Source organism: Triticum aestivum, chromosome 7A (assembly GCF_018294505.1).
Source record: "Triticum aestivum cultivar Chinese Spring chromosome 7A, IWGSC CS RefSeq v2.1, whole genome shotgun sequence".
Taxonomy (NCBI): domain Eukaryota; kingdom Viridiplantae; phylum Streptophyta; class Magnoliopsida; order Poales; family Poaceae; genus Triticum; species Triticum aestivum.
In genome coordinates this window covers 109,244,820-109,270,450 of record NC_057812.1, presented here as the reverse complement: position 1 = coordinate 109,270,450, position 25,631 = coordinate 109,244,820, and the positions used below count along the sequence as shown (strand labels likewise).

Below are 25,631 nucleotides of genomic sequence, written 5' to 3'. Positions count from 1 at the left end.
TTAGCCATATTACAACTTAAGTTGTTTTGCCATGGCAACTTTTAGATTTCTTTTTTCTACACAACATTTTTTAAAAGATGAATTATTTTCTGGCCATGGAAATTTTACTCTTTTAATCATGGCAAAGTTATATTTTCTGACCATGGCATTTTTATTGTTACACCCATGGCAAATTCATACTTCTCACCATGGCAAATTTATATAACATACCATGAAAACTCTTTTCTTCAATATAGCATGACAACTCTTTGTAGACCATGGCAATTTTTCTTTCTTTGCAACATGGCAAAAAATTACTTTTGTATGGGACCATGGCAATTTAAATTCTTGGGGGCATGGCAAATGTAGTTTATGGACCATGGCAATTTTCTTTTCTTTGCAACATGGCCAAAAATTACTTTTTATTAGGACCATGACAATTTTCTTTAATGGATCATGGCAAATGTAGTTTATGGATCATGGCAATTGTATTATATGGACCATGGCAAATTTCTTCCATTTTTGCAACATGGCAAAAAAAAAATGTACAGGACCATGGCAAATTTAGTGTATGTAACATGGAAATTACAGTGTATGGATCATGTCATTTTAGTCTACAGATCATGATATATAGAACATTTCCAACAAATTTGCAATGGCACATAACAAAAAAATTAGTTCTCATGTTTTCTTGTTTAATACCATGGCAATATTTTTACTGGACCATGAAAAATTAAGTTGTTCGATCATGGCAAATTTATTTTATGGATGATGCAGTTTACTTTTTTGCGACATGGCAAACAAATTGTTTTATTTTTGGACCATGGAAATTTACTTTCATGGAGCATGGCAAATATAGTTTACGAATCATGGCAATTTTTATTTCTTTGCAACATGCTGAAAAATAACTTTTGTATCAGACCATGGCAAATTTAGTGTATGTATCATAGAAATTACAGTGTATGGATCATGGCATTGTAGTCTACAAATCCTGATATATATATATATATATATATATATATATATATATATATATATATATATATATATATATATATATATCATTTCCAACAAAGCTATTGTGGCACATGGCAAAAAAAATAGTTATCATGTTTTCTCGTTTAATACCATGGCAATATTTTTATTGGACCATGGCAAATTAAGTTGTTCGAGCATGGCAAATGTATTTTATGGATCATGGAAATTTTCTTTTCTTTGCAACATGGCAAAAAATACTTTATTTTGTACCATGGCAATTTACTTTCATGGAGCATGGCAAATATAGTTTACAGATAATGGTAGTTTTCTTTTCTTTGTAGCATGGCAAAAATATACTTTATTTTTGGACCATGGCAATTACTTTCATGGAGCATGGCAAATATAGTTTACGGATCATGGCATTTTTTATTATATGTACCATAGCAAATTTATTCCTTTTTTGCAACATGGCAAAAAAAACTGCATGGGACCATGGCAAATATAGTCTATGGATCATGATATATAGAACATTTCCAACAAAGTTGCCATGGCCCATGGCAAAAATATCTACTCCCATGTTTTCTCATTTTAATACCATGGCAAAAAAATCCTTGTGTATGTTGTTTGTCTCTATTTTTACCATTGGCAATCTTATTTTTATATTTGTATGGGAAATTCGTCGAGCATACCATGAAAATTTCTATATGCTTTTACATTTTTGGTTGCATAGACGAAACTTTTTAGGCAATTTTATGTTTTTGAAAGGTGGCAAATTGAAGAAAAAGTTGATATGTTGATGTTGCAAAAATTTACTCATGTCCAATGGAAAATTGTGTAGGAATTCTCTTTGTTCTTTTTTGTTAATGCCCTTGTTTGTGGGTTTTTTTATTTTTCATAATATCATGGCAACTAAAGATTTTGAACATATCTATTTCCACATACAACTGACGAATTCATTATATATATCCCGACATATCTTTTTTTAGATGACACGCATGTTTGTTTTTATTTTTGGATTTTGTGTTGACACAGGAATTTTTGGATTGTGTTTTTTTAGGTACAAGGAATTATATTGGGGGAAGCCCAGCAACCTATTGGGCCATGGTTCGCACTGAGAGGGTTGCCCCGCCAAACGAAAACGTTCGTTCCGTCTAACCTCCCAGACCACCCCTCAAAAAAAAAAAATCTAACCTTCCAGACCGAATGGAGCGTTCGGTGGAAGATTGCTAAAAATCTGCCATTTGACATATATCGATGTCCTTAATCTATACCTAATAATAAAGGGCTATTGCTTCTTACGATACGTCAAGGTAATTGCCCCCAATGTTGCAAAATATTACCCATCAATGCCCCATATAACTGTGAAAAAAACGCAGGGACCTCCTATACTGCGCTCTGCGCACTGGGAAAAGATACAACACATCTGTTTGGGCCGGCCTGTGTCCACATGGCCTAATTTTAAAATTTTGTTTTCAAATTTTTATTTTTATTTTCCATATTTTTTCGTACTTTGAATAACTTGGAACTTCAAGTGTTCTGAACTTTAAAAAATGAGAATTTTGAAATACAATATTTAGTAAATCATAAAATGTTTGTGGATTCAAACAATATTCGTGAGTTTATAAAAAAATGTTGTTTATTCAGAAAATGCTCGAATTTTTTAAAACAAATATTCGCAAAATCAAAAGATGTTCATGATTTTTTTAATTTCGTGTATTAAAAATGTTAACAAAATTGAACAAATTTTTGCCAATTCAAAAAATATTCATTAATGGGAAAATATCCAAAAAAATCAAACACTGTTCGTGACTTACAAAATAGTCTATTCATTCATAAAATGTTCTCTAATCAAAATTTATGCATTTCAAAAAATGTTCGTTAAATCAACAAATTATTCATGAATTTAAAAAAATTCAGGAAAACTGTTAAAAAATGTTCACATTTAAAAAAATTCAAATAGTATAAAATGTTCATGAATTCGAAAATGTTCTTGATTTTAGAAAATGTTCATAAATTTGTAGAAGTGTTCATGAATTGGAAAAATGTTCACTATTTCAAATATGTTCATAGTTTAAAAAAAATGGTCATGATTTCACGAAATTGTGAGTGATAGTGTATCTCGGTAATGCAGCAAAATCTGATCATGGCCATTGGAGACTATGATTTATTTTTTCTCCCGTTGCAATGCACTGGCCCTTTTGCTAGTAATATACATATTTCTACTAAATCTTAGTTGTTTAGATTTCTCCTGTTTGACATTTGTTTACACCTTCATGGTATCGGGTGAACATACTACGTCGGCGGGCCGTGGACCTGTTACTTGCCCTCTCCACAGCAGCATCGACATTGTCGGTGTGCTGCTCAAGCCACGGTTACTCAGCCTCTAGCTCCGGAGAAATTTGGCCTCTTAGGTGTCTCGCCCTAGGTTGGGGAAGGGGTTTGTGGTTGGGCCGTGTAATCCCACTTCCTCGGCTTGAATTGGTGAAACGACAATGAGGATGCACCAATGCAGCAGCACAAGGACATGCTTCACGATTCACCAAGCAAAGAAAATTTTAAATTACTATAACTAGCAAGATGTCTGTGTGTTGCACGTAACATCAATGCATTTGTATGAGTAGTTTATCTTGTGAGAGAAAAGGATGAACGAGGGAAGGCTTTATTTGCAAATGTGGAGAGGGGTGTGGGTATCTTTTTGCAAAATTGTCATAGTTTTTCTTTCTATCCGTCAGATATAAATCAGACGGCCTATATTGCAGGATGGCAGACACACCATCATCATCAATTCTGTTTTTTTATAAGAGTAGAGTAAATATAATGTAAAAAGGCCTTATAATTATATTAAGTATTTTTGTTGTATTTTGTGTTTGATGTTCTCAGTAAAAGAGTGCATACATATTTTTGCTAACTAAGATTGCCTTTTTTCACCACCACGACGACGCAAACACACGAGCACATTCAGTAGAACAATAATCTTCATGCATCAAACCGGTGTGGATGGGCTCAAACAACTTCCCTTCACCACTAGCTACAAACGACGTAATGTCCAACACATCGAATTACACATATAAAAGTACCGAACCATTTTATCGACCCTCTATACCAGTAAGAGTTAACCTATTCACAGAATTCTGAATATTGTTTCTGAGCTGCTCCAGTTCAGTGCTCCATCCTGCAAAGTATGCAGGCCGGTCGGGAGCTGGCAGTGTAGTGCTCCCATTCTCTAGCGCCAACACAACTGATGACATGTGTGGCCTGTCTTTTGGGTTTTCTTGGACACACAAGAGGGCTACATGAATGCAAAGCAACACCTCATCTGGTAAGCATGTGTCCATGATAGATGGGTCGGCCAACTCCTCTGCCTTCCCGTCCTTCCACATATTCCATGACTGGAACAAACAAAAACATCATCTCTTTTGTGTTACATGACTATTTTCTTTCAAAAATATCAGGCAATTTTGTAGATAGTTGGGAACTTGAAAACATGCTGTACGTACGTAAGCTATGAGGCTAGGAGAGCCCATGGGACTGCTGGAGCTTCTCTTCATACCGGTTACAGTCTCCAATAGCAACACGCCAAAACTATAGATGTCGGACTTGGTAGAGATGACGCCTTGCATTGCATACTCAGGAGCCATGTAGCCGCTGCTTGATTATTTGACTTGCAAGGGTTATTTGAAATGGGGTTTGGATATAATTGCAGATCAATTGGAGCTATTGGTTCAAACAGTTACTCACTATGTTCCGACGACACGTTGGGTGTTTGCATTTTCCTGGTTATCACCGAAGATCCTCGCCATACCAAAATCCGCTATCTTGGGCTTCATCTGTGCATCTAGCAAAACATTTCCAGCTTTGAGATCTTTGTGAATTATGGTCAGCCTTGAATCTTGGTGGAGATAAAGAAGCCCCCTGGCGACACATTTGATTATATTTAAACGTGTTCCCCAATCCAGCAGCAATTTCCTTGAATCATCTTTAGACAAAAGCAAATGTTAGAAAACAAAATTTTGACATGTTTTAAAAACTGGTGTGTTGCTAGAATATACCGAAAAGGGTGGCATCTAAGCTTCTATTAGGCAAATACTCATAAATCAACAACTTTTCATCTCCCTCGTCACAACATCCAAGAAGTCGAACCAAATTTCTGTGTTGAAGTTTGGCAATAAGTATTACTTCATTTCTGAATTCATTTGTTCCTTGTTGAGAATCCTTATTTAGCCGTTTGACAGCAATTTCCTGATCGCCTAGTGTTCCCTGTATGATTTTAAGGGAATATGTAGATCTGAATTTGTCATGTGAATATATCAGTTAGAATAAAAACAATGTAGTGCTGAATAATTACCTTGTAAACTTTGCCAAAGCCTCCCCGTCCAGTCATACATGTTTCCGAGAAATTATGTGTTGCTAGGGCAATCTCCTCAAATCTTACAAATGGGAATTCAAGATCACTTGAGCCATCCAATAGCGCCTTCTTGTGCTTTCCCTGGGTCCTGTTCTTGCCTTCTTCAAACAAAATGGCATGATCATTTCTTCTCCAGTAAATATAACATAGTACTATGCAATCATACATGTTTCCGAGAAATTATGTGTTGCTAGGGCAATCTCCTCAAATCTTACAAATGGGAATTCAAGATCACTTGAGCCATCCAATAGCGCCTTCTTGTGCTTTCCCTGGGTCCTGTTCTTGCCTTCTTCAAACAAAATGGCATGATCATTTCTTCTCCAGTAAATATAACATAGTACTATGCAATCATACATGTTTCCGAGAAATTATGTGTTGCTAGGGCAATCTCCTCAAATCTTACAAATGGGAATTCAAGATCACTTGAGCCATCCAATAGCGCCTTCTTGTGCTTTCCCTGGGTCCTGTTCTTGCCTTCTTCAAACAAAATGGCATGATCATTTCTTCTCCAGTAAATATAACATAGTACTATGCAATCATACATGTTTCCGAGAAATTATGTGTTGCTAGGGCAATCTCCTCAAATCTTACAAATGGGAATTCAAGATCACTTGAGCCATCCAATAGCGCCTTCTTGTGCTTTCCCTGGGTCCTGTTCTTGCCTTCTTCAAACAAAATGGCATGATCATTTCTTCTCCAGTAAATATAACATAGTACTATGCAATTAGCCCCCCGAACTTGTCCCTTAGTTGAACACTCAAGTCATCACTCGTAGAACCCAACCAGCGCAGGATCAAGAGAAATAATGTGGTTCAGCCATGTCTTATCTATTGATGAATTGCCACCACCACATTGCCAGCATGGATTTGCATCTTCATGGGATTTATAAAGCTTTCGTGGTATGGGGGTACAATAGATACAGAAACTTGAATGTTTCGGGAATGTAAGGAATGTAGACTAAACGCACCTTTGGATTTCAACCATGCAAGGGAAATGCACATGAGTATCAGGACACTACTTCCTAAAACTGGCAGTACAATCTTCACTGCAGTGCTCCTTCTTGTCCTTTTAGCTGTGCAGCGCACATAAAAATAAAGTATTATGCATAGCCAAGGTCGTCCCCGAGTTGTGCTGTGTCTTGTCAATCTAAAACAAAAAGAGAGTTAGTGTAGACAAGTATATATAAGGTAATAAAGTGGTACCAGCTACTGCATCCAAGCCTGCAAGCCGCAGATAGAGTGTGTCACTCACGGGGTCTGCGTGTAACTTCCCGGTGTCAACCAACTCACCGACCCACAACAAGCACCTTGGCAGACCTCCGCTGGCCATGCCACTGCTCAGGTTGGCATAGGCGTACGCCACGCATGAGCAGTTGCGGCGGCATGCCGCCGCACATTCCTCCAACAACGTGTCTCCAACAAACACGAACTTGTCCGGTGGTTTCATGCCCGGCAAGGCCAAGAAACCATCGCCGCAACGCAGTGCCTCTTTCTGTCGACACCCCTTTGAGAACTTGCCCTTGTTCCACTCCTCTGTGCTCGTCGGCTCAAAACCATCGAGGCACTTGCACGTCGGGACGGGCAACACCGTCTCGTCACAGTAGCCGTAGCGGTTGCATCCGTGGTGTGGCCACTGCCCAAAGACTACCCACGCAGAGGAGCTGTTGTTCCAGCCCTGGAACTGGAGCGCGCCGGAGTAGGCCAGCACAAGCCTGGTGCGCCAGCTAGCGTCCGAGACGCTAAATATTGCGTAGGTTTCCTTGTCATTATTGACGACACTGAGATATATCATGATGGCGCTGGTGTTGGTCATCAAGTATTGGTACTCATTCTTGACCTGGTACCCCGTCCATGGGGCGGTGCGGTATACCGGGCGTGACCCGTTCCAGAGGAACATCTGGATGATGGTGGCTGGGTCGCAGCCGTAGGAGAAGCTCCCTGGTGAGGGGTCTCCGGAGCCTTTCCAGGATACCAGGCGTCCACCCGCACGTGTCCTGTACCTGATCCGCATCTTCATGCCAGGTAGGAACGTGTCGGTTGGGTGGTCGAAGCTCTGCCAAACCGTGGTGCCGTTGGATGACCGGATGATGAGGTTACCGGTCTTCAGAAGAACTGCCTCTGATGAATTGTAGATCGAGGCAGCGGCTACGCCAGTCGTCCAAACAACACGACTGCCATCACCATCAGAGAGAACAAGATTGGAGGTGTTGGTGAGGGAGAGCATGGGCGTGGAGGAGGTAGTGTTCCTGACCGGGGTTTCCCGGTTGGCGACCCACAGCACGGTGAGCTCGGAGATGCCGTTGTACCAGATGCCAAGGTACAGGTTGGACGGCGTTGAGCCAGAAGAGGGGAAGAAGCCAAATGCGAAGTCACCGCCATCCGAGACGATGGTGGTGCCAGGGGAGAGCGGGTTGCTGGAGACAAGCTGGTCGTCGGACGCACACAGCGGCAGGAACAGAATGATCAGCACGGCGATGGAGCAGTTGAGAGCTGACCAATCCATTCGACGATGCTGCCAGAAGAATTGCAGTACAGGCACGAAATGTGATTCTGGTGGTCTTACAAGACTCCTTGGCCAGACAAGCAACATTACGATTATAGTAGGCTAGTTTCAGAGTTGGCATTCTGGCTGTCTACGTCGGTCCACCTTCATTCTGTGCGTTTAGGATATAATTCATCACGATTGGCCTGACGTAAATGCAGATATTAAAAATCAAAGGATAATGTGTGTCCATTCTACTACCATTACGTGTACTTTGAACTGGGAAATAACCAGTCTCAACTGCCATTACGTGTACTTTGAACTGGGAAATAGCCAGTCAGGGAGCACCATCACTTCTAGTTGCTGTGTATTTCCTATTTTTCCTCCCCCTCCACGCGTGCCCCTCGCGTCGCCCTCCCCGAGCGAGGTGACCGGGGCGGTTCCCCACTCCTCCCCCTCCCCGCGAGTCGCCGCCCCCCTTCCCCCTCGCTGCTGCCGCCGGCGGGCGCGGCCGGGCGTTGCCCGCGCGGCGCCCTGCAGTCCGGCGGTGGCGGCCCTCCTTCCCCCGTCGCTGGACCCCGGCTCGGGCAAGCAGTCCTGGCGGCGGAGCCCTTCGGCCGGCGGCGTTCCGGCACGGATCTGGACGGCGGCGTTCCGGCACGGATCTGGACGGCGGCGGTGCGGAGGCGTTGCCCCTTGGCGGCGGTGACGGCCCATGGCTTGCGGCGGCCGGCCGCGCTCGGCTGGCCCAGATCTAGGCCCTACGAGCCTGATCTGGGTCGGGGCGGGCCTGCTGGGTGGCCGCAGTGGGTTGTTCTCCGGTGGTTCCGGCGAGCTCCTCGCGACAGGGACGGCGGCTGCTGTGCCGCGACTGCTGAAGCACGGCGGCGGAGCTTCACGGGCACGCGCTGGGCCCGGCCGGACATTTGGTCTGGTGTGCCTCTGCTGCTATGCCCGGTCTGCTACCGCCTAAGCCGGTGGAGGTTGTTCCCCCCCTCGTGGCTGCGGTGCTGCTGGTCCTTGTCTACGGGTGTCTCGTTTGGATCCGGCCGGCCTCGCTTCGTTGGCCGTGGTGAGACGATGGCGGTGTCCTCGTGACTGTGTTGGCGCATGTTGGTGGGCGGTGGGTGTGGTGGAGCCGAAGGTTGGTCCTGGGTGGTGGGCGCGAGAGGTCGGGAGAAATCCATGTCGGGTCTTGCCGGCACCAACGCGGTGACGCCTGCGGGTGCCGCCATCTCTTGAAGGGCGTCGGGTGACCCTCTCCTCCCTCTACCCTCCGTGTACCGGGAGAAATCCTAGGATTCGTCCGGGCAGCAGCGTCGTCATCGTCGCATTCCTTCTTGAAGGTGGTGCTTGGTACACGGCAACTCGGTGGCTTTGGAGCATGGTGGTTATCTTCGGTGGGCGCATCGGTCCCGGTGTGCCGTAGCTTTCGTTGATCCGGCGTTGTTGGCATTTCTTCTCTTATTTTCTCTTGTTATTTCTTTTGGGCGTGCTTGTGCTATTTGCCCCAGAGTTGATCGGAATGTTGTATCGGGTGGTTGCTATATCAATATAGCGGGGCGAAAGCCTATTTCGACAATAGCCAGTCAGCAGCATGGAACTTTGAAGTTGGAAATATGATGTGTACCTTAAGAAATCACATCCAGCCCCTCTGTTACAGAAAGGTTGTAATGCCTAGAGAAGAACAATTCACCTATCTACCCTCTAGAACTTAGGATCCATGCTCCCCTTCTTGGTTTTTTCAGTTAACTAGCTCTCCTAGTTTTGAGTTCTACCGTTACCCTTATAACATGCAAAATCTGTTCTGCAGAGTGAGGCACTGAAGGTATCAGAACCGGCAGCCACACTAAATCAAACTTCTCCAGCCATTTCCGGTTTTGTTCCTGGGCGCTGCCATAACCTCCAGCAATGGCTAGAAAAAGGCTCGGTGAGAGGACTTTCTAGATTTTGGTTCACTTTTGCTGTTTATTTGCTTCAAGGCTCGTGCACTGACGATGTCCCAGCACCCTGGCTCAAGCGATTCTGATAGGAACCAGGAGATTTTCCTAAACAGATCTTTGGGGAAAACAATTAGGGTCTACACAGATGGTCCTAATCGAAATTCAGTTGGTATGTACGAGTGCGTTATACCCATCTGGCCATCTATGCAAACCGAAACTTCACGTCTACTCCCTCCGTCCGAAAAAGCTTCCAAGACTAATTCCTTATAAAAACATAAGTAGCAAAGGAAGAACTCCTCACTGGGTCCTTGCTCTCAACTTCCATAATGAACTGGATCATCGTGCCACATCTCCAAAGTACTCCCTGCGTCCCAAAATAAGTGTCTCAACTCTAGTATAACTTTGTACTAAAGTTAGTATAAAGCTGAGACACTTATTTTGGGACGGAGGGAGTAGGCAGTAATTCCTTTGAATCTCTGCTGTTCATAGCTCTCTTCACTCTACAAAAACTTGAATATCAAGGTCTCGTCCTAGGATGATAGCTGTAAAATGCTCTTTGTCATGAGAAATGGAACCATTTAAATGAGGGAAGAAACAGTAGCATACCTCAAAATCTAATGGAGGAGAAGACAACCACGAAAGTTCCTCTACTTGGCCTATGTCCACATTCCGTGGCAAGAACATGATGATATTAGGGGCCATCTTCTGAGCAGCCTGAAATATTGCAAGCCTGCATGCAAAACCTATGTCAGCAGTGCTATTGTTTTACTATTTACAAAAGTTAATCTTGTTCTTTTTTATTTCGTCTCAATATTATAATAATCAGGGGTTGTTTAGATGAGAGGTGTATTTTCTTTAGAAGCTCCGGTATTTAGTTTAAATTTGAACTAGATACAAACTATCTAAAGCCCCCTCATCCAACACCCCTAAGTGCCAGATATGTACAAGGGAGATGCATCAGTCCAGTCTTACATGGAATGTGCAAGCTTCCTGACTACAGGACTGCCTAGCACTCCATCAGTATGCTCACTTCCTAAAAGCATAAACTTTTTGAAACCTGTATGAGTTTTGTCTTCTACTTCATCATCCAGCGATAAGGACAATTTGGAATACAGTGAGTAGTTGCATACACATCTTTTGGCAGCAGCATATCGAGGGTGTACATTGGAGTCTTATTGTATAATGGCCCTCTCCATGGTGGTGAAAGGAACACCAAATCCTGCTGGTATAGTATCAGCAATCAGCAAACCATATATCACTAAATGGCTACTCAACCATATGAAAATTGAAACTATCACTTAATCTTGCTAGTTCATCCCGGATGGTCTGTTATCCCTCATGATGTTTTATGTCACTCACCATACTAAAGAGGATGGTAACATCTTGAAATTAAACTACAAGAAGGCAAGTGACAGGTTTAATTCGGAATACCTTGAGCAGTGTTGCTTGCTAAAGGCGTTCATTAAAAATGGGTTGACTGGATAATGGGCGTAATAAAGGGCCAGGTCAATAGCCTTATAGGCGTTACTATACAGCCCAGGGCCTTGGGCAGTGAGACCCTATGTATACAATGTTTTTTTGGTTTATTTGCAGATAGACTGACAACAATGTTGAGTATTAATAGCCAAATAGGCAGATCAGTAGTCCCAAAATGTACTCAACTAAACATTCTGACTGTACCACTCTCTTATTAACCAATGGTGTTCACATGACAAGGAATCCAAAGTTTATATTTGTGTTTTTTTCAGATTACATCAGGCATCAACATCAAATTTTTAAAAGGTGGTGGTCTACTACCTCCGTTCCAAATTATATAATGTTTTGGACATTTCAATATGGACTATATACGGACTGAAATGAGTGAACAAACACACCAAAACACATCTATATACATACGATTCACAAAAAGTTAGAACATCTTATAATTCGGAACGGAGGGAGTACATCACTAAATGTGTGAGGACATGCCTAGTTTTGTTGGAACTCCTGTCAGTAATGTCAGGCTGGTGAAGGAGTTTATCACAAAAAAATAGGCTGGTGAAGGAGTACTGGTAGTAATAATATAGTTCAAAAAACAAGGTCGCTTGGGCAGTTGTAGTGCTTATAGATTAAAATAAAAAATACCACACTACCAACAATTGTAGATTTCTCTTTAGAAATCAAAATGGCTTTCTACAGATTCCGATATACTGGACATACAAAGTGTTCTCGAGTTCTGTAATCCACGCAGGTAGAATCCTGGTGCGCCTCATAGCTTAATTGCGTGAAAAGAGTTTGTAAAATTAACAGTTACAGTCTTACAGATGGGTTTATGTTTTTTTTATAACTGTGCATACCTTGAGCATGCCATATCATAGTTGGAAGCATACATTGGTTTGGCTGGTTTCATACCATTTCAGGATTTCCCCCAATAGGCATGTCCATTTATCAAAATTTAACTGGCCTACTCAATGTGGTCTTGTTCATCCTAAAACTGAACGAGTATACTACCTTCAAGTAAGGCGCGAGGTGGAAGAAATCGCCGACAACGAACTCGATCAAATGCTCCAGGCCATAGATTCTGGCATTGTGCCTCACCAGATCCACCTTCCAGGGATCGATCTCCACCGTGACCACGTAGCAGCCCCTGCACGAGAACGAAACGCCAGTGTTAGCGGGGGAAAGCAGTGTCCTGGAAACGAGAAGGGGTTGGCCAGCGGCGCATGCCTGGCAGCAAACTGGATGGAATTGCCACCGACCCTGGCAAACGTGTCGACGACGAGACCGACAGGCACTGAGCAGGTGTACTGCACGGTGGCGATGGCCTCCAGAGTGGCAGAGTACCAGCCCTCGGCGTCCATCACAAGTTCGTGAAAAAAGAAAAACTTCATGCACACTGACACTCGGCCATCCTCTATTATGAACATATTTCATGGGCACGAACAAGAATCATTCAGTAGAACAAAAACTTCATGGATCAAACCCGTGTAGATGGGATCAAACAACTTCCCTCCACCACTAGGCTACAAACAACGACCACTGGTGGACAAGCCTTTCTTTACACCATGTCCAACACATAAAAGTAATGAACTATTTCATCGACCCTCTATACCAGTAAGAGTTAAAGTATTCACGGAATTCTGAATATTATTTGTGAGTTGGTCCAATTCATTGCTCTGTCCCACGAAGTATGCAGGCCGACTGGGAGTTGGGAGTGTAGTGCTTCCATTCTCTAGGGTGAACACAACCGATGACATGTGTGGTCTGTCTTTTGGGTTTTCTTGGACACACAAGAGTGCTACATGAATGCAAAGCAACACCTCATCTAGTAGGCATGTATCTACAATAGATGAGTCAGCCAATTCCTCTGCCTTCCCATCTTTCCACATATTCCACGACTGAAACAAACAAAAACATCTCGGGTTAAAAAACTATTTTCCTTATTGAGAACTTCGGCGAAAGCATGTATATACTCACGTAGATTATGAGGCTTGGAAAGCCCATGGCGTGACTAGTGGAGCTTCTCTTCATACCAGTTACAATCTCCAGTAGTAACACGCCAAAACTATAGATGTCAGATTTGGTAGAGATGATGCCTTGCATTGCATACTCAGGGGCCATGTAGCCGCTGCTTGATTATTGGCATGCAATAGTTACACAAATGGGAATTGAACATAATCATGGGGTAATATGAGCTATTGGTTCAAACAGTTACTTACAATGTTCCGACGACATGTTGGGTGTTCGCATTTTCCTGGTTATCACTGAAGATCCTTGCCATACCAAAATCTGCTATTTTAGGTTTCATCTCTGCATCTAGCAAAACGTTCCCAGCTTTGAGATCTCGGTGAATTGAATCTTCATGAAGATAAAGAAGACCCTTTGCGACACCTTTAATTATGGTTAACCGTGTCCCCCAATCCAGCAAATGTTTTCTTGAATCGTCTTAAGACAAAACCAAATGTAAGAAAAAATATGTTGAGTTGTTCCATGAATACCTGGTGTGGTGCTAGAACATACCGAAAAGGGTGGCATCTAAACTTTTATTAGGCAAATACTCATAGATCAGTAGTTTTTCATCTCCCTTGTCACAACATCCAAGAAGTCGAACCAAGTTTTTGTGTTGCAATTTGGCAATAAGAATGACTTCATTCCTGAATTCATTTGTTCCTTGTTGAGAATCCCTACTTAGCCTTTTGACAGCAATCTCTTGACCACATAGTGTTCCCTGTATAATATTAAGCAATAAAAAAGATTTGAGTTTTTCATATGAATATATCAATTAGGTTACTGATTTTGGACTGAATAAGAGGAAACTAGTGCTGAATAACCACCTTATAAACTTTCCCAAAGCCTCCATGCCCAATCATACATGTTTCAGAGAAATTGTGTGTTGCTCGGGCAATTTCCTCAAATCTTACTAATGGAAATTCAAGATCACTCGAACCATCCGATGGCAACTTCCTGTGTGCCTTGTTTCTCTTCTTGCCTGCTCACCATACAGTTGCATAATAATTCTTGTCCAACCATCATAACAACAGCTAAGAAGAGCTCTATTTGACCCTAACTATTGGTTTTTAAAAAGGTAGAGCGGTCTCTACCTTATAAGTACTATATTTCAAACTGAATGGCCAATTTACATCAAATGACATACTTGATGTGGCGGCAACTCAGACATATAAAATGTAATTGACATATTAGAAAAATCAACCCATTCTCACTAGCTTTCTCCACCCCTTCTGACTTCTCCCTTAGTTTTGAACACTTATGTCCGCACTACTAGACCGCAACGAGTATACCTACAGCGGTGATTGGCAGCGGGAGCACAACCCTGATGATCCATAGGGCTCACCCTGGGTGGAGGATGTATAGAGACAATGTGGTTCCGTCATATCTTATTTACCGACAAATTGCCACAACTACATTACCAGACACTGTGATTAAACTACATAAGGATAAGGGGCTATTTCGCCTGGATTTGCATCTTCATGGGTTTCAGAGGATTCCATAGAATGAGGGTACAGTACGCAAACAACAATATTTCGGAAAGGTCAAATCGGTATATCTCCAAGCAATGTAAACTAAACGCACCTTCAAATTTCAACCATGCAATGGAAATGCACACGAGTATCAGAACAATACTTCCTACAACCGGCAACACAACTTTCATGGTGTTGCTCCTTGTCCTTTTACCTATGGGCGAACAGAATAACATAAAAACAAAGTATCATATATAGTGAAGCACATCCACGAGACAAAAAAGAGTTATCATAGATATAAAGGAGAGATTTGGTACCAATTGCTGCGTCCAAGCCTGCAAGTCACAGATAGAGCGTATCGCTGTCGGTGCTTGTGCCTAGCTTCCCGGTGTCAACTAATTCCCTAACCCACACCAAGCACCTTGTCATGTCTCCGTTGGCAATGCTTCTGCTCAGGTTGGTGTAAGCGTAGGCCATGCAGGAGCAGTTGCGGCCGCATGCCGTCGCACACTCCTTCGACGATGTGTTTCCAACGACCACGAACCTATCCAGTGGCTTCATGCCCGGCAAGGCGAAGAAACCATCACCGCAACGCAGCGCCTCTTTCCGTCGACACCCCTTTGAGAACTCACTGTTGTTCCACTCCTCCGTGCTCGTTGGCTCAAAACCATCGAGGCACTTGCACGTCGGGACGGGCAACATTGTCTCATCGCAGTAGCCATGCGTGCCGCAGTAGCCATAGTGATTGCATTTGTGGCGTGGCCACTGCCCAAAGACTACCCAAGTCGAAGAGCTACTATTCCAGCTTTGGAACTGGAGCTTGCCAGAGAAGGTCAGCACGAACCTGGTGTGCCAGGCACCATCCGAGACGCTAAACATTGTGTAGCTCTCCTCGTCGTTGGTGACAAAGGCCAGGGATATGATGATGGCGCTGGTGTTGGTTATCAGGAACTCGCCCTCGCTCTTCACCTGGTACCCCGTCCATGGGGTGCTGCGGTACACCGGGCGCGACCCGTCCCAGAGGAACATCTGGATGGACGTGGCCGGATCACAGCCGTAGGAGAAGCTCCCAGGAGAGGGGTCTCTGGCGTCTTTCCAGGACACCAGGCGCTCACCGGCGCGTGTCCTGTACCTGATCCGCATCTTCATGCCAGGTAGGAACGTGTCGGTCGGGTGGTCAAAGCTCTGCCACACCCTGCTGCCATTAGGTGACTGGATGACGAGGTTACCAGTATTCAGAAGCACCGCCACTGGTGAAGACGAGCTTGAGGAAGCCACGTCAGTTGTCCAGACAACATGACTGTCAGCACCATCAGAGAGAACAAGATTGGAGGTGCTGGTGAGGGAGAGCGTCGACGCGGAGGAAGTGCTGTTCGTGACCGGGGTTTCCCGGTTGGCGACCCATACCATGGTGAGCTCGGGGATGCCGTTGTACCAGATGCTGAGGTACAGGTTGGACGGCATCGAGCCGGATGAGAAGAAGCCCAAGGCGAAGTCACCGCCATCCGAGACAATGGTTGTGCCGGGGGAGAGCGGCTTGCCGGGGACAAGCCGGTCATCAGATGCACCCAACGGCAGGAACAGAATGATCAGTACGCAAGCGGAACAGCTGAGAGATGACCAATCCATTCGACGATGCTGCCAGAAGAATTGCAGTCCAGCCTCGGTATGTGATTCTGGGAATGTACTCGTACAAGCAACAATAATGCAAAGACTTCGCAAATATAGTAGGCTAGTTCCGAAGTTGACATTTCAGCTGTCTACTTCCATCTTCATTGCTGCCCTGGCCAGAAGCGTTAAATAATTGCTGTTTACTTTGAACTTCCATATAGTACATGTTTTTGACGTTGATATATTTTTCTAAAATCTTTGTCAAGCTGAAAGACGTTTTGAACAAACTGATTAGTGAACACACACAAACAAGTTAATGTTACAATTGACAGTAGCATGAGCTCAAATGAGAGTGCAACGACAACATTACAGCACGGTCCCACACGAGTTCCACAAATGCGGCGAAAATCGAGAAATACAAGTTTTTTCACATCTTACAACTTCGACACACAACTGAAACTTTTTCTTTTTTTTTCCCTGAGATGGAAACCAAGATGCATCTGATGCAATATATGGCTGAGTTCTTGGTTTACATGGCGACCGATATGGAATTGGTGCGGCAATCGGCTCCAGAGATCAACAACGGTGTTTTCGCTTTTCTTTTTCTAAGTTTCTACAGAAGATACACAGAGCTTCTTAGTTCGCAAGATAATAATGCTCATCACTGGAAACAAGATGGCCACAAACCACAAACTTCAGTGAAAGGTGAGAAACAGAGGGAGTGAACTCACTATACATGTAGACAGGGCTGTTGCTCCCCAAGAGAAGCAGGAATGCAATGCGAGCGCTGGGAAATTTGGCCACTGCGGTATGAGATCTAGAGGTACTTGGACAGCCAAGGAAGATCTGGGGACTCCTTGAGTGCAAAGGTCACATCGTCGCTGCCAAACAACAAAATGAAAGGTATATGAGAAAAGAGGTTTAACCAGACAATAATACTAGCTTCCAACTGTCCTGTGGATCTAGGGTTTTGGTTCAGATGGGTAAAAGGGGAAAAGCCTCCTTATCCTTGTTCGATGCAAATTGGGTATCAACTTTTATCTGTGAATCAAAATTTTAACTAATCCCAGAACTATCAGAACCTGCTTCATTTCTTCGTATATCTGGCCGGTGGCCATAGCTTATGCATTGGGCTCTTGGCCCATCCGCGTAGCAAACTCATACTTATTAAAAATTAAATAGCTGCTGCGGCTCTTGGCCCATCCGCGTAGCAAACTCATACTTATTAAAAATTAAATAGCTGCTGAGGAAGGATGTTGGTCTTCAGACTGTTCTGTAATGCCTGTTTGGAAGGGCAATGTAGTTTTTGCAAGCTAACCTTGGGTAGTTGAGCTGCAGCTTCTGCAACTTATGTTTGGTGCCTTCCTCGCAGAGAACGATCTTGCTCTCACCAAGCTTGCAACTGTAAGAGAAACTTAGAACAATTTGTTTCTAGACAACACTAAACTAGAACAGCATTTTGCATAGATAATAGAGAATTGAGCATTGGGGGCTAAGGGTTTTGCCTTTTTCAAATTGTAGATGAACCATAGGTAGGAAAATAATGAGAATGATGGAATGTATGCAGATAACATAGCTACGGTTAGGTAGTCTAATCCTACCATAGGATCATGGAAACATAATAAAAAAAATATGGCAACATTGATTCCTACCTATGCAACCTAAAAAGTATGTGATGAAAGCATTGTTTACTAAGTAGTTTCCATGTAACAAATTCTGTGCAAGTTAACCTTTTTGTGTGGTGGAAATGAGTCCTACAACAAGCTAGGATCAGACAAGAGATGTAATCATTTCCCCAAAGAATTTGCAGCTGATTAAATTAAATGCGGTAATTGCCCAGCAGTAAGACCGACTAGACCGGCTTATACTTCTTTACTAAAAAAACAGCAAAATCAAGATTGCCATTATAAATTACTAACCATGATTGTCTTTCTTCAATACCTACATAAAGGGCCAAACAAAGCAAGGTAGAAAAACTGAAGTGCTTGAACGAAACAGAGCACCAGTGTGATTTTGTAGTGTTCACATGACCTTTAGCACTTTTCTTTTGCATTGTACAATCAACCTATCATATATCTTTCGCTTACACGGAATTTGGTGGCATATATTAGTAAAAGGAAACAAGAGTAGTTAGGTTGGGGGAAACACAAACATGCACTATACCCACCAGTGTGTGCCTACAACAACGATATCCCTGAAGTTCAAAGGAAATGGCATTTACAATCATGGCATGACTTCTCATGGAACAAGAAAATGACAACGGGACTACATTTGTAACAGTGCACCTAAGCAAAGGTAACAGCAGCACTATCCACGTCATACATGATGGCACGTGCACATGAACTCAAGGTAACCGTATGTAAAAGCAACTTTAGCACAGTTTCATGCAATGTGAATACCAAATACAGATTAAATCAGAATCACTTACCAGATTTTCAGGAGAGTGTCGTATCCGGGCAATAGTTCTCTGTTGACGTGGCACCAAGAGAAAACAGTCGCTGCCAGCTACAGGATAAAAAGATATTCCATGAGAATTCTTCTGGAATTCTTCAAATGCACATATAGCGTAGGCACTCTTTCTAGTTTCCCGGTGGGAATAACTTCCATAAGAGCAAGATTGTTTTAATTCAGTACCAAATGGACAGTAATGCCTAATACAGTGAAGGAACGCTCACACAATGAAACTTCTGTAGCAAGCATGAGACAAAAAAATTAAAGCCTCTAATTCAGATGGAAACTCAACCAAAGAAGAGATTGGAGAGAACTATTGGTTATATGGAGGAATAGTTTAATGAGAGAATGAATGACTACTGAGTAATTACTCGCATGGTTTTTTGTTGCAGACCAATATACTGATCCAGAAAATAATCAGAACTTGGAAGTCATCAAAACAACACAAATTTACTGCATTCATGAAAGATAGAGCTAAGGCAAGCCAGTATCCTCATTTGAATACGCCAGTATCCTCATTTGAATACAGGTATAAATCAATTAGAATATTGGAAACCACATAATGGTAACAGTTCCAACTTAAGGTTGTGGCAGCTAGCAGACACGAATTCGGGGATAACTTAGTTAGTGGTAAGCAAGCTGAGTTGCCTAAAATAGGTCCACAAGGTACTCCGAATAATTTTTTATGCAGCAAATTAGGTTGGCTAAATTCATCAGAGAATTCGACCTAAGGAAAAGAGTGGATCAAAGAAAAGCAGTTATAACTGCAAATTTTCTGCATGACTGCAATGCTAAAGACAAACACACGAATTAAAAAAAGTTGTGCTCACCTTATCAAACAATACTTCACCTAGGCCACTTCTGTATAATTCGTGGACCATAGCAGCCAGTATAACTTTTCCAAATTTTGGGCAATTCTTCATTACCTGTATAAGTGAGGAGAAGTTGGTAATGTTGGACGCGGCTAGTATTACTATTTGATCTGATTAAGGAAGTCAAGTACATGTGGTTACCGTAACTGAGCAAACTGTATACTACATAGCAAAGCTAACACAAAGTATGAGTTCAGATAAGAAGCAACCATTATCTCCACTTACTTGAATATGTGGTGCCTGAAAGACTTCTTGAATAGCGTCTTCTATGTCACCCATGCAAACAAAACCATTTCCTACAAGTATTGGACAAATGTTCAGTGGGCTATATATAGTTAAGAGCTTAGCATAAACCCCAAGTACCCTTGAATGAATAGGTTATTTACAATTGTAGTACAAATGTGGAGGGTTACCTGTATTTGCAGAAGAGGGAGTCTGTTCAACCTGTTGAAATTGTTTAACACGGTAGTCTGCGAACTCTGCTGCGCGTCTACAAATTTCTAAGGCCCGCCTAGCATCACCGGACATAGCAGCTACCTGCGGGAAAAAGCAATCTACTCAGATGAATGAACATGCATGTTAACAGAACACTTGGATGGTTTGACCTTCTTATTTCACAGGACAGAAAAGCTAATTAGCTGGGAGATATGGATAAACAATTGTTTATTTTAATTCAATCTTTTTGCTCCAAAAACTCAACATCTTTCCTTGTGCTATGGAATGATGAAACTCAATGGTACAAGCAAATGTCATGCTGAATGCAGTAGCAATTGACAACTAATACTCAATGGCATCACACTGCATTGCTGGAACTCTGTTTATTCCACTGACTCCCAGCTGTGTTGAACAGATTATGAGATGTTTCGTATCAAACTACTCAAGAAGGGGAGAGTGCACAAGTGATCAAAGCATGATTCACTCTACTGGTTCATGGGACTCTGTCTTACTTAAGTATTTATTATGAAACAACATGGAGGGTCTCCACGCAAGTAGGAGAAATTAACCTTTAAGTCAAGGACCTAGTGTTTAAATAGTTTCTGACCAAAACTCAGATTAGATGACAGAAGAACAATCATGGACAAGAAGATACAAGTATATAACAGTAAATGTGTACACATGATACTGTGATCCAAAGTTCCAAACCTTTCTAGAAGCAAACTCAATAGCTTGATCTTCAAAGGCATTGATACCCTTAAGACGGCTTGTTATGATTTCCTGCAGTTGCCGATAATTATAGGGGCCAAAACACAGCCGTTGAATACCCATCCTACTTGAGATACGAGGCAACAGTTTTTCTGGAAGATCCATTGTATTTGCTATACCTGCATTCAGTAACAACACACCAAAGAATAAATAATAGGCTAGAGATCAAAATCACAAACCAAGAAAGAGTTATAGGTACCTATAATAACTAGGTTTGAATTTGGCTTGGTGGGCCAATCAAGAATGTTATACAGCACCTGATAGAAAGATTAATCCAAATGTCAATGAACATGAATATATATCATACAGCAATCAGAAGACTAAATGATGGCAATGTTGGGCATTTTCTCAAAAATAAACTAAAAATTTGTACAGATATTTAATTACATTCAGTTAGATTAATTACCGACTGATTTCTTGTCAAAAGGAGATCAAGCTGCATATTCAATGAAGTGGACCTGTTATAAGTCTATGTTGACTGATAAGGGAATGCATATGCTATGCTTGAGTATGAATTTGCCATTTCTTAACCAACTTAGAAGTTTGTATTGTATACCTTGTAGATGTTCTCTGGAGAAGCTAATTTGAGACCATTGATTTCTATAAAACAATAGGGCCTCAGAGCTCCAGAATCAAATTCAGATCTCAACTTCCTCATGACTGCAAGTACACTCATAGTCTGCCAGTCAACAAAGCAGGTGCAGAAAATGCAGTTTAGCATTCAGCCACAGTAGAAGAAATCAATCCACCATGACGGCCATGAAATAAGGTCGGTTACCTTGCCAGTACCAGGCACACCATGAATGTAAAGGCAGCGTCCTAGACAATGGTCATTGCAAATTGCATCCTTCACAAATGTAGAGATCTCCTCCATTTCTCTGGCACAAGACTTCTACTCAGTAACAGTTTGCATAAGAAGCTGATGAAACATGCAACAAACATGAATAGACATACTTATCCCTGCAAGGCAATGACTTGGGAAGAGTAGCCAATAACAGGGTAGCCTTCGCCTTCTCCAGAGCAGTCTTTTGATGACACCGAACATGCTCAGGTATTTTTCGGATCCCAATCTTTTGCAGGCCATATATCCTCCCTTTCCATGAATTCTACAAACAAACAGGCATTTCAGTAAAGCGATGCAAAACTATAGAGGGAAAGGGAGGAAGAGTTAGTACAGCAGCCAAAATTTTCTCATTAGATTGGTTCTTTCTGGCTGAGCAACGTGCAGCCGGTTCATCCTCCTCATCGTATTCTGAATCTTCATCAGTATCACTGTTATAATCATTAGCAGCATTGTAAGGCTCGTCACTGGGATCTTCTTTTGTCTACATAATAGAGCAAGGACAAGATTATTCACTATACCACAATGATGATCCAGATTTCTATGAAGAGAGCTTCACAGCTTTGAAGTTTCAGAAGATGTACCTCAGGTTCATCATCAATATCTGCCAGACGCTTAAAATTATGCCAATGTACATCATACTCGTATTCACAATAAAATACATCATCTCCGTCATTAGTGGCATCCCTATACTCTTTGGGGCTCATGACAAAACAACGTCTAACGATACTTTCCATCTGTAAAAGCCACAAGAAGAAAGCAAGTACAATCAATAAACATGGAAAATTTTGAGGAACCAAACATAGACAGGGAAAACACTAATCACCTCAATGTCTCCAAGAGCATTAGTACGATAGAGCTCTCTCCGCAAATTATGTGGCTGCCTTCCTGCTGCGGTCTCTTCAGGGATAGTGTACCACCTCACCTTTGCCCAGAATGCTCCATCTGGCTCCCTCCTTAAACTGTTACACGTTATTGCTATTTAGTAAATATCATTCTAACAAGAAGCATGTCTGAAAGCATATTCCCGCCTTCTTCTACCATCCCAAAACATCATTGTAGATTGAACTATTGTTTTGACGGAAGGAGGGGTCAGACCCATAACAAAACAATGTCTTACACCTAACTCGAATAAAAACTCCACAGCTAAAGTTAAGTCTATGCACCATCGCCTAGCACTTGGAAGGGATGTTCTACAGTTCCTATTCAGCAAATATACCAGTCAGACACACTATTCCACATCCATTTATCAGAAAACACATCAGTAGCCATCAGCCCATCACTACAGCAAACTGCCAACACGGTTCCAATTTCGCAAACTTTTCCAAATGTGACCAATTATAGCTAATTATCACGTGAATAAGGAAACCAATTCACAAAAGTTTCGCAACACAAACCTAAAAAAAAATTGGAGCGCCACTAACCTCTCAATGCGTGCAGCCCATAAATCGCTGTCGAGAAGCTTCTCCTTGGCAGTCCTCTTGATCTTCTTCCCGACAGGCGGCTTGGGCCTGTCGATCACCTTCCCTGCACGCTCTGCCTCGCAGTAGGGGCACGCCCAGTCCCCCTCCGGCACGCGGCGCAGCGGCGGGCGCACGCAGCGCAGGTGGAAGCCACCGAGGCAGGCGTCGCACTCCACCATGACCCCGCCGCCGGCGCGGAAGCAGACGCGGCAGTCCTCCGGCTCCTCGGGGTCCTCGGCGTCCGACTCGGCGCCCTCCAGCCGCTTGACGTACACGTCGTCCCCGGCAGCGAACTCCCCGCCGTCGTACACCACCTTGCGGTAGAAGGCCCGCTTTGCCGGCGCCCGCCGCTGCCGCTTGGGCTTGGGCTCGGCCCGGGCCGGGGTCTTGGGCGACGGCGACGGCGCGGCCCGCTTCCGCTTGAGGGTGGGCGCGGGCGCGGGCTTGGCGGGCGTCTCGAAGAGGGCGGCCTCGGAGAGGTCCTTGGTGGGGGTGTCGAGGAGGCGGCGCGACCTGCGGACGGCGGAGGGCGTCGCCGGAGACGCGGGCGGCGCGTAGGGCACGGGCTTGGACTTCCGCCGGGGCGTGGGCGTGGGCGCCGGCTTGGACGGGGTGGAGAAGTCCATCTGGGCGGCGGCGGCGGCGGCGGCCTTGGACGGGGAGGGTCCGGGCTTGGATTTGGATTTGGATTTGGTGGGGGTGGCGGAGAGATCCATTTGGGAGGGGAGGCAACGGTAACACTGGCTATTTGTAGATTTGAAACAGAGGGGAGGGGGTTAGGGTTTGGCGGTGTTGGGGGGAATGAGATCGGCCTGATCGGGGTCTCTGTCTGTCAGAGGAGCCGCGGTGGTGAAGGGACCCGTGTACAGCAGAAACATTCGGTTCGGTCGATCACGAGTCGTGGGGGCGGAGGAGGGGCGCCGCCGTGCCTGGAACCTGGATCCTGGGAGGCAGCGAGGCTCTCGCGCTCGCGCTCGCGCAGACGGTCGGTCGGCAGCCGGTGAGAGGGCGAGGAAAGAGATGGCGAAGGTGCCAGGCGCCGGCGGCCGTCGGGGTGCGGGAGAAGATGCGGTGGGGGCAGCTGCGTTGCGTAGAGTTTTTTTTTAATGTTTCTTTATCACAAATTCCGAAAATATATGCCCTAATAATTTGGAAGAAAAACCAAAACTATGAAGAGCCCGTCTTCGGTCACGCTTAGGATGGGAGGGAGAGGAAGGGAGGCGGGACAACGGTAACATTGTATGTATTTCTCTACCCCGTCGGCCTCACTTCACTGTTCCTCACGCCAGCGTAGGCGTTCACGCACCGTCAAAGACGCTCTTTCCAACCGTACCTGGATTCTTGACATCCACGGGGCCCTTGGACCGGCCGCCCTAGTTGAACATGTCGATGTATGGCGGCTTCTTCAGCACGTGACTCTCTCGGACCAGCCACACTCCCTTCTATGGCGTTGGACGAGCTCCGGCAATTATACCGCGGCTTCCTGCTAGAATGCCCTCTTTCTGGGCAGCACTACCTCATCCTTCTGGAGGATCATCTGGAAGAGCTGGGGCCCCCTAACCGTCAAGTTCTTTCTTTGGCTTGCAGTCCAATACCGATATTGGACCGCCGACCCGCTTGCTCGCCATGGCCTCCCTCACAACCAGGTCTGCGTTATGTGCGATCAGGAGCCGGAAACTCTTGATCATCTCCTGGTCGGTTGTGTCTTCGCTCGTGTGATTTGGCACGAGGTGTTGTCTTGGTGCTGCATCACCACTCAACCCCCTGATGGCACCGTTGGCTTCTTTGACTGGCTCTTATCGGCGCGGGAATCCTCTCCCGTGGCCTTGCGCAAAGGCCTGGCCTCACTGGCTATTCTCACAGCATGGTTCATATGGAAGCACCGGAATGCTGCCATTTTTTGATGGCCTGCAGCCCTTCTCGACGCACTTACTAGTCACCATCCAGGATGAAGCGCGCTTGTGGTAGTTGCCGGCTTGAAGGGATTGTACTTGGGGCTGGGCACCCCCACTTCTCCTACCCTCCTTGTACTCCTCTACGCCTTAGTGTCTACGTAGTCGGGTACAATCCTTGTAACTCTCACTCTCTATCAATGAAAAGAGTTGCTGATTGCTTGGCAAATTATAGTCATGTAGAGTGTACCACGGCTGTGTGGATGCATCTAAGACCACCATGTGTCGCGGATCTTTTGCCTCTCAACTATAACTCTATCAATTTGGAATAAAACTCCTTTTTCATCGAAAAAAAGATCTAACTGAACAACGCTAACTTTTTGATCGCCGGCACTCTCCAGCAACCAAAAATCAGCTGAAAGATGGAAGTGTGCACACAAAGTGCAATGACTCTATTTTGCAAAAAAGAAGAGTGCAACGACTCTTTGGTACTCTTGTTTTTAAAAAAGAATCGACAGTTGCTGGCTTATATATTGATAGATAGGTAGCAATAT

The 25,631-nt window shown here is 44.0% G+C and overlaps 1 protein-coding gene, 1 non-coding gene and 1 pseudogene across 3 annotated transcripts; all 3 read right to left on the bottom strand.

Annotated features, from left to right (window-relative positions):
- Nucleotides 1–5,335: 5,335 nt before the first annotated feature.
- On the bottom strand, nucleotides 5,336–16,509 carry LOC123148898 (G-type lectin S-receptor-like serine/threonine-protein kinase SRK; annotated as a pseudogene).
- Nucleotides 16,510–16,631: 122 nt separating this feature from the next.
- Nucleotides 16,632–24,184, bottom strand: LOC123148899 (origin of replication complex subunit 1). Of its 2 annotated transcripts, XM_044568422.1 has the most exons (17): nucleotides 23,147–24,184; nucleotides 22,549–22,684; nucleotides 22,307–22,459; nucleotides 22,057–22,206; nucleotides 21,836–21,987; nucleotides 21,660–21,759; nucleotides 21,438–21,560; nucleotides 21,288–21,317; nucleotides 21,081–21,138; nucleotides 20,822–21,000; nucleotides 20,092–20,215; nucleotides 19,904–19,974; nucleotides 19,637–19,732; nucleotides 18,784–18,860; nucleotides 17,674–17,757; nucleotides 17,087–17,236; nucleotides 16,632–16,968 (listed from the first exon to the last, which is right to left on the bottom strand). In XM_044568422.1, the coding sequence occupies exons 1-16, from the start codon at nucleotides 23,899–23,901 to the stop codon at nucleotides 17,173–17,175; spliced, it is 2,352 nt and encodes a 783-aa protein (XP_044424357.1). In that variant the 5' UTR covers nucleotides 23,902–24,184; the 3' UTR covers nucleotides 16,632–16,968; nucleotides 17,087–17,172. The 2 variants fall into 2 exon arrangements, with proteins under 2 accessions (XP_044424357.1, XP_044424358.1); XM_044568423.1 differs by lacking the exon at nucleotides 21,288–21,317.
- Nucleotides 22,322–22,399, bottom strand: LOC123155218 (small nucleolar RNA snoR28). Its single transcript, XR_006477281.1, has one exon. It is a non-coding gene; the product is annotated as a small nucleolar RNA snoR28 (small nucleolar RNA).
- Nucleotides 24,185–25,631: the final 1,447 nt, after the last annotated feature.

Coding starts and splice junctions, on each gene's coding strand:
- LOC123148899 (XM_044568422.1), bottom strand. CDS start 23,901: ATGGATCTCTCCGCCACCCCCACCAAATCCAAATCCAAATCCAAGCCC. Junction 22,685..23,146: donor TGGGCTGCACGCATTGAGAG/GTTAGTGGCGCT, acceptor AACGTGTAACAG/TTTAAGGAGGGAGCCAGATG. Junction 17,237..17,673: donor CTGCAGCTCAACTACCCAAG/GTTAGCTTGCAA, acceptor GTTGTTTGGCAG/CGACGATGTGACCTTTGCAC.